A 9,626-nucleotide genomic window follows, 5' to 3' on the forward strand; every position below is an offset into this window, starting at 1 on the left:
TTAGTGCTTCCATTTGTGAAAACTCTTTTAAAGCAACTAGCTTCTAGGTGGTCCTTCCTTGCATCGATCATATCCTTTGATGGATAATTTTCCGAATGAGGTCGGGGATATGATCTCTGGTCTTCAGTGGAACTGTAGAAGTATTATACCGAAACTTGACACATTCAAATTTTTAGTTCACAACTCACTTTGTGATGCATTTGCTCTTTGTGAAACATGGCTTTCTTCAGACAACGATCTCCCTTTCCACGATTTTAACATTATTCGCCTTGATCGAGCAGATTCGTATGGATTAATAAGCTCCATTCCTTTCATAGAATCGATCTGCCTTCCGTGACAGGCATTGAAGTTGTCGCATGTCAGGTATTCGAGGTAAAAGCCTCAGTATTGCCTCAGTATATCTTCCTCCAAGAACTGCGATTTCTCTCTCTCCAAGGTTTCTCTGACATCTGCTCAGCTTTATCTGAGCCTCGGTTGATCTTAGGAGATTTTAACTCCCTGGGGGGCTGAGAGGAACTGTACGATGACAACCGCTCAACTCTGATATACGACCTTTGCGATAACTTCAATATGACAATTCTAAACACTGGGAAAGTAACACGAGTGGCCAAACCTCCAGCAAGAGAAAGTAGATTAGACCTCTCCCTCAGTTCGAGTTCACTATCGTTGGATTGCTCGTGGAAAGTAATTCAAGATCCCTACGGTAGTGACCACTTGCCAATCAAAATTTCTATTACCAATGGTTCATCTTCCACTCGCTCGGTTGACATCGCGTACGACCTCACGAAAAACATCGACTGGCAAAAATTTGCGTCCGCGGTTCTCGGTGGTACTGATTCGGTTGAGATACTCACTCCGCTGGACGAGTACTCCTTTTTATCCGAAGGGGACGACTCTATCTACGATGCAGGAAATATTGTGTTTTGCTGTGGCTAGCTGCGCGTACGCTGAGTAGATAGAAAGAAGATTTATCACGATTTTGAAGATTTCCTGCAAAAAGATGATGCGCGATGCAAGTAGATGCGAGAAATGAAAGAAGATTTTTCAAAGATGTATTGGCTAGTGTGAGATTTTTTGAGCATCTAGAATTGAGATTTAGATGTGTCGCCCCCCTCGTTTTTATCGCGACTTATCGTTGACTGCGCTCTTCAAGCACAGACGAAACGCGTTCCGGGTGGTTCTGTTCGCAAACGACCTCTAAGGATTGCACTGACGCAAACAGCGAGAAGTCCGCCGCGTTTAAACGCTTCCGCAAACACGGTAAGGTCCGGGAATTCGAGCGGTACACCGACCTCGAGAAAACTTTTAAGAGCTTGATTAAAGCCAAAAACGCGGTTACTGGCGTCGGTTCGTCGATGGTTTGTCACGAGAGACTTCCATGAGAACGCTCTGGAATGTCGGCAGGAGAATGCGAAACGCGTCATCACCGGTCAACGAAGACAAGGAGTACTCAGACAGTTGGATATTCAGCTTCGCGCGGAAAGTATGCCCGGATTCGGTGTCGGTTCAAACCAACGTTCGTGATAGTCCGTCGGATAGTAACGAAATATCTCCGTTTTCGATGGTGGAATTCTCACTTGCTCTCCTTTCATGTAACAACTCAGCTCCAGGAATGGATAGAATCAAGTTCAACTTACTCAAAAATCTCCCAGACGTCGCGAAGAGACGCTTGTTGAACTCATTCAATCAATTTCTGGAGCACAACATTGTTCCGGATGTACACCAAATGTACTAGAATATTTTGGTTCTATCTCTTTCACTCTACTCAAAACTGAAATGCATAAAAAAATGACAAAATGATACGCACTCTTTGCACACTGTCAAAGAATCATTGTACACAAAATCAACTTTGTTCAAATCAAAACAAAAAAAACTAACCCATCTGGTGCATGATGGCATAAGCTTCCAAGAAAATTCTATTACAGTGAACCACATTATTTAAATGGATTTCTTCGCCAGTTAGTCGTCTGTCACTTCGTTTGTGCTATTACATTTGGTGAAAATGCTAGAACAATCCAGTAGTAGTATTGCCATGTGGTACAATCTAGTAGTAGTGGTGTTGCCATGTGGTACACTGAAAAATTGAAATAGCAGGTTAGTCACCAAAGTTTTCGAGCCGCTCCGTCTGTCACTTCGTTTGTGGTTGTACCCAGTCCGGACGTAAAAAAAATGGGTGAAAGCATCCCTCCGAGACGCCTGGGCCCGGGAGTGGTTCGCAAAAAGGGGACCGTTCCTGAGAAAAATAAAGAGCAACACCTCCAAATGGAATGACATTACCTCGGACATTACGGGCCAATGGGAACAACAAGTCTTATCCCGGCTTCGATGCGGACACACCCGAGCGACCCACAACATGGGTAGCGCTACCTCTTTTCGAAAGTTTTGCGTTTTTATATAAAATATATATATGCAACCAAAATTATGTATTGTTTATTTAATCCCTCGATAGCCGGCTATCGAAAGAACATATTCATTTTGTTTAGTGATCATGAATTTTAAGAGTCATGACCAGAGAACTTGGGACTAAACCCATGATTTTCTGCTCAGTAAGTAAACACGATCCCTCCAGGGTCATCGAGCATCTCAGAACCATAACGCTTCGCTACAATACAGGGCTACGTTTTCGCTTGATATGCAAATAGTAAGCGAGGTTAATATTCATTATCAAATATACAAATGATGGTGGCGATTTATTGTGCTGTAGAAGAGCTTGGGGTTAAATCCATGATTTTCTGCTCAGTAAGCAAAATCGATCCCTCCAGGGTCATCGAGCATCTCATAATCCACAGCGCTTCGCGTCAAAGTACGAATATATGGATGAACTATCTATTATTGAATAACTATTATTTACGATAATTACATGAAAGAAATAAAATATAAACTACAAACAAAACGTGTCTACTAAAATCTCAAAAAGATATTCTCACAAATATATTTCACGCGACCAGGAATTTTAAAACCATTCGACGCTATAATGATACTCTGCACATGTTAGACGCAAGAAGAGGCCAAAAAGCAAGCATCCGACACACAAAACCCGCCAAATCCACTTGCAGTCACAATCAGCGATTCTACGAATCGCGAGCGCTCACGAATCATAAAACCGCCGACTGTGGCACTCTGAAATTCAAATTGACAGGCTCTATGCGTCAAACACCTGCCCTCCAATCTCCTCCCGCATCCAACTACACAAATCTCCATTACAACATCTAACGAATTCAAAACTCCGAAAATCACTCATCTATAGCAAGTGAGTGGAAGCAACCCTGCATGCAACCATTCTTCATGATACACTTTTTCTGCCTATCTTTCTATTGGGCCTGTGGACATGGGTTAGCTTCGAAACTTCTAACCAAACTGGAAAAATTTTCAGATCACAAAAAAAAAACTTGAAAAAAACTTTCAAAGGTAATTACAAGTAAAATAAATATTGATTATTTAACGCAAAAACGAGCAAGTAATATTAAATCTCTTGTATCGTGTGCTAATGCGAATTGACTGTAACAAAAATAATATGCTTAAATAAAATAAAATATTAATAAAATGATATGCAAAATTTACTAGAAGATCATAACTTTATTGGTGTTCGGTTTCTAATAAGCCCTCCCAGTTCCTCTGTATACAGAACAAATCTGATTCTATAATCAGAATTGCTCAGTCTGCATGAAGCAGCCGATTTCATCAAGGAAGTTCTATTAACAACCAAGAATTAATCGTTTGAGGCATACTGAAGCATTAAGAAGGTGATATGTGTCACTATAGGAAATCATCATCGTTGCAAATATAAAGAAATTAAACATAACCCTTTGCTTCAGTACTGTCAACCTCCATGTCCATGCATGTATGCAATTTCAGCCTCAGTGTGCTCAACAGAAACTCTTCAGACCCACCATGATCACAGAAAAGGGAACTTGAAAGTACAAAAACATCACTGAAGACATCAAACGTCTAAAACCAGAAACAAAAGCACTTTGATGACTCTCTTGCCGTTCCTACTCGATCTCAACGTGTGAAAATTGTACGCTCGACAAATTACAGCATGAACGTGGCTCTTCGAAAAGATGTCCAAGACAAAATTGTAGAAAACTGATAGATGGTATCGAAACAAGTAAACAAATAAACTGGAACGAACTCACCAAATGAACGATGGTTTGCACGTGCAACCAATACTTGAAAGACTGTTGCATCTCTTAATTCTAGCTAAATATTTCATAACATTCCGTCGGATCTTCAAAGAAGCTCTTGCACCTGCTTCCAATCAGAATCATCGGGCCAGACTGCCAATCGTCTGATAACAGTTCTGATGAAAAGGATTATGATAAACGAAAACACTTTGGAATGCATTTCCAACTGATCGCTTTCACTTTCTTGCACTCACTTTTTAAATGATGAACGAAGTGCTCGAAAACTTGAAGGTTGTCATTTTATAAAGAGCTATAAAATGGTTTGGAATTGATAAATACATAGTTCCATAAAAGTAAATATAGTGTATTATCAATACTAAAAAAAAAGAAAAGTGAAAATTACTAATTTCATCATCTTTTCTGGGGAATGGTACATTCTGGGGAATTCTTTTCTGGGGAATGTTATAGAATCATATTATATATATATGAGAAAAATCTCATGAGCTTCGCTTCGATCTCTATACAGGCCTTTACAGTTCCAAGCGAAGTGAAATTTTTGTCAATTATTGCGCGTTTCACACCAAATTGGACTAATAAGCGCGTTTTCACTTATTAAAAAGTGTGATAAAACTGCAAGTTTACGTCTAATCGTCTTGGTGCACTTATTCCTTATGATGCAAGCAATAAGTGCTCTGAAGACATCAAAACGATTTGACGGAAACGTGCACTTTTATCACACTTTTTTTGCATTTTCGGGACAGTCCAGTTTCAGATGCAATCAGCAATATACATTTTTCATGCTGGTGAAAATCGAGTATTTTATAAGGGAATTTCACTTCGTTTCGATCGCTATACAGACCTTAAGCAGAAAATTTAGCTTATAGGACTTTGAAAAAGCAATAGTTTATATATTTAAATTTTGATTTTTCATTTTAAAGGTTAATTGATGCTTTGCAAATTTCACGCGGTTTAAGACCAAGTCCTAATAAACAACGTAGCACCTTTAACAAACTCGTATAAACTTTTTTTATTGAAATAACTCCAATATTCATTCACATCTTTTTTCAGCATTTTTCCTTGATCCCAAAATGGTAGATTGGCGTTCCGTTAGTAAAATTATAATAAAAATGGGATGTACCTTAGATAATTATTACCACTTTATTACGTATTTCTTTCACTGTGGCGATTCATCGCTAATGATTACATAACCATTTTGAAACGTTTTTTTCTCATTTCGGAATTATTCCGCCCATTTTATTCTTAACTCAACTAATGCTTCAAACAGGACCCTTAAAGGCTAGCACAATTGGTCACCGCTATTTAGTGCATATCGTACACCGACTTCAGAGCAAGTTCCGGCTGATCATAGCCCAGCTCCTCAGGGGTCTCGATACCCAGTTCGGTCAATGTTGGGCGAATCTCTTGCAGCAGGTATGGGTAAATTTCATTGACCTTGTTTCCACACTTGTCCTTGCAACCCTCCAGGAATCGAATGGCCAAGGCATAATCGTTCAAACGTCGGCAAGCTTTCAATGCGGCAGCAATAATCTTAGGCTCCGGAATCAAATCCATACCGAGCAGGTCGTTCATACCCTTACGGGCTTCCCAGTGGTCGATATCCGAACGGTTGAAGTAGGCTTCATATCGGGCATCGAATTCCTCAGCACTTTCATTGCTGTGCGAGTGACGGACAACTCCAGCGGCTCCCAAGCGGGACGTGGTTAAACCGACAGTTCCGCGCAGGACACCAAAGAGCTGACCAGCTGCAGAGCGAAGCATGTTTGTTTCCTAAAAATAAATGCAAGTTGTCAATTTTCGATCAGACCAAGGCCATGGATAGAATTTTCCGGATAATTTGGAAACTATTAAGTAACAATACCTTTTTGCACTTGCGAAACACTCACGATGGAAAATGTGTGACAGACAGCAGTAGACAGTGAAAGACAGTAAGCACCATTTGTTATTGACATTGGGGGCTGCCAGGTAAACAAAAATTTCCCTTTTCCTAGATACACGCTATTTCAAAACTCCCCAGATTTGGGTAGAATCCACCCAGATCGATCAAAACTGAACCTACCCAAAAATGGGTAAACTGTGTTGGGAGTGACAAGTTGACAAAACGAACATAGATTAAGTTTTATCCAGCTTTCCATGCTCGGTAATGGCGGCCTGTTTGTATGAATAAATGTATCCTTCACTGTGCTTTTTGACACTATCTGGATGTTCGAATTTCAACCCCTTCCCTTTCCCTCTCCCAGGAACAGAAGAAAATGGAACAACATACGCCCTCCAGTTTGTGTCAAAAAGCACAGTGAAGGATACATTTATTCATACAAAGGGGCCGCCATTACCGAGCATGGAAAGCTGGATAGTACGTTCAGACTACAGAGTTATTACATGTTATAGCGCTATCTTGATGGTGGTTTCTGTGTTGCAATTATTTGACAACCGTTATAACATGTTATAACTCTCCAGTCTGGACAGCGTTTTATGCATTTTATGGTTTTTCAAAATGTATACATTGGTTCGATTAAAATTTTCGTCAAAATTATACTAAGTCCGAATAACTGAGTGGAATTCGATCAGTGTTTACTAAAATGACAGGAATAAGAACATCTGGATTCCCTTCGGAGCTTCGTGCTGGTGAAGGGCTTTGTCCCAGCGGATTCCTACTGCGCCTGTAATCTGCTGGGCAGCATCGAAATTGTAAGTATTTTTAAATATTATTAATAAAAAATAAACTAATGAAAAAAGCTGAGACAATTTTTATTTTCATTTGAAAACAATAATATTTACCATAAATGAAATAAAGAAGCGAAAAATACATTCTCTTGAATAAACCGTATCTATGCATTGTGAGTATGTTTCGATTTTATACTGGCACGCATAAACCATTTTTATACTAAGTTTGCATTCTCTCCCTTTATACCGACCTTTGCGTCGGTACGGAGAGTTGCTATTTAGCGTAACTTTTATACTATTTAGATTTCAATATTTTTTGGGTGAACAACGTTAATCGGATTCATGTCGATGTTGTTAATTTCTGGATCAACAATAGAAAAGGGCCCAACCGCATTTGTAAAGAAACCGTTCCAAAGCCCTTTACTCACAAAGCGAAGGCTGACCACGCAAACCAACACCATCATCGGATAGGGGAAACTTCTACCTACACGATGATGGTGTTGGTTTGTGTGAGCGTCCTTCGATTTGTGAGGAATAGGCTTTGGAACGGTTTGTTTACAAATGCTGATGGGCCCTTTTCTATTGTTGATCCAGATTTGTCAACTTGTCACTCCCAACCAGCTGGTTGATATGCCGCCATGTTATTGAAACCAACATCTGAATGAAACGTCACAATTTAAGTGTGAACTGCAAAAATGGCGTGACTGAATTGTCTTATTTTTATCAAATGAAATTATTTTCCCTTTTATGCCATATAAATGGTTGACTTCGTGGTAGAAAATCAGAAAATAATATTTTATGAGTTCTAAGTTTATTTTTCATAAAATGTATGCAAAAATATTAAGAATATCTAAAATATCAGTCACGCCTTTTTTGAAATTCTGGCTTGAATCTTCTATTCCCTAATAAAAAATAACCATAAACGAACGATAACCCAAATCATTGAACTATTCCGCAAATGGTTTGGATGATACCCAGAACACGTCGTTAAGCAAATTAACCATACAATTTTTATTAGGGTTTGTTTACAAATTATGAGCTGTCAGTGGGGTCCACGATTCGAGGACCCGCAGCGATGTTAGCTCTTTTCAAGGCAAGGCAAACAAGATAGGGCTGCCACCTAGCTGCTCCCAACACAGTTTACCTAAAGAGCCTGAATTTATAAAGAGACGACATCTTATCCATTTGACAGGTCTTCTGCTCGATTGGAATGACTTTTCCTATGACATGTCGCCTCTTTATAAATTTAGGCTCTTTAAGTTTACCCATTTTTAGATAGGTTCAGTTTTGACCGATCTGGGTGGATTCTGCCCAAATTTGGGGAGTTTTGAAATAGCGTGTACACGTTTAGAAAAAAGTTCTCAAAATTAAGTTATTTTCACACATCTCGGCACTATATAGTGCAGGAACGCAAAGTAGGTAAAGCGAGTCAAAGTAATTTTCATTTACTTGTGTGCAGTTCGTATGGAATTTTCCACTGGCTTTTTAACTAAAAGTATGTTAGTTGTACCCAACAGTAGGTAAATACGGTTATACTCAACGTTGGGTTCCCACCGAGGTTCCCACACTTTACTACCCCTGTTGGGTGGTTTTGCTCCTCCGTTTTTGACAACATTAGAATGTGAAAAGGAGACAAACTAGCCGATAGTAGGTAAAAGTGAACTGGCCGTTTGGGTACTTTTTTCTTACCGTGTAGATCACGGTAAGAAAAAACAATAAAAACAAATTAAGCTTATTTCACACAGCTAAAAAAAATTCTTTATAATATTGCTTGCACTCAGAGATAAATTAAATCAAAAAAGCTTAAAATATATGCAGATTCCCGCTTCACCTTATTCAGTCCGAGCCATGATTACTTTGGCAGTAGTCATGCATCATTAAATTCGAAATAATCTTTCCAGTATTAAATTTTATTCTTTTTCAATACTGATATATAATCAAAATAGATAATCTTCAATTTAATCAACCATGATTAAACTGGGATTAATATCAGATATTTTTTAGAAAGAGAGTATTAATTTTTAATCATTCGATATGATTGAACTAAGTTCAATGCCAAATTGATTAAATTTCAAGCAAAATGGTAATAGTTTATTTTATCAGTGTGCATTGCATCTGAAACTACACGGTAACCCCAAAATACCCAGTAATGATTACAAAATAAGTATTTTTGAGGGAAACTGGGACTATCCATTAAATGAGTAAAATTTAACCCATTAATGAGTAATTACTACTTCAAAAATGAGTAGTAAGTATTGATTTATGAGTAACTAATAATTTATAATAATAAACTAATAAATGGATATTTTTTTTACTCATTTAATGAGCAGTCCCAGTTTCCCTCAAAAGTCAATATTGAGTCTTTTATAGTCATTATTGGGTACACTCAGGTCTTTTTTTACACGGGGGATACGGACCGTGTAAAAAAAAACCGTGTAAAAAAAAACCTACGAGATTTTGATTTTTCGCATGCTTAAATGTTTTTAAAAAATCGGATTTTTAAGCCATTTGTAATTAAAGCATGATATGATCCATATAGACATATTTTAAAAATTTCTGTATTTACACAAAAAAAGTAGAAGGGTCTGTGCCTAGGGGCACGAACGGAAGCTTGACGTAGGACCGCTAGTGGACGGAATAAATGTGAAAAGCATTTAGTTCTTTTCATTGATCAATTATCTATTATCTCACCTCTTTCCGTTTTTGAATTGTAGGCCTACCAAATTTGTAGTAATCTTTTCAAAGAGAAAGTTGATTAAGAGAATCAATCAAAATCACTTGCACCCCTGCTTCCAAGTTTGGTTACAAGATTACAACTCT

General features: G+C 38.3%; 1 protein-coding gene across 1 annotated transcript; it reads right to left on the reverse strand.

Moving 5' to 3' along the window:
- Positions 1–5,266: 5,266 nt before the first annotated feature.
- LOC135711967 (cytochrome c oxidase subunit 5A, mitochondrial) lies at positions 5,267–6,068 on the reverse strand. Its single transcript, XM_065234939.1, has 2 exons — positions 6,004–6,068; positions 5,267–5,912 (listed from the first exon to the last, which is right to left on the reverse strand). Exon 2 carries the CDS (start codon positions 5,901–5,903, stop codon positions 5,445–5,447), a length of 459 nt encoding a protein of 152 aa, XP_065091011.1. The 5' UTR covers positions 5,904–5,912; positions 6,004–6,068; the 3' UTR covers positions 5,267–5,444.
- Between the last annotated feature and the right edge of the window lie 3,558 nt (positions 6,069–9,626).

The sequence above is a fragment of the Ochlerotatus camptorhynchus genome, unplaced genomic scaffold (genome assembly GCF_037179485.1).
Source record: "Ochlerotatus camptorhynchus isolate MF236.1 unplaced genomic scaffold, CSIRO-AGI_Acam_v1.1 ptg000447l, whole genome shotgun sequence".
NCBI classification, from domain to species: Eukaryota; Metazoa; Arthropoda; class Insecta; order Diptera; family Culicidae; genus Ochlerotatus; species Ochlerotatus camptorhynchus.

What these genes read in the sequence shown, in the direction of transcription:
- LOC135711967 (XM_065234939.1), bottom strand. Translation starts at nt 5,903, where the DNA reads ATGCTTCGCTCTGCAGCTGGTCAGCTCTTTGGTGTCCTGCGCGGAACT.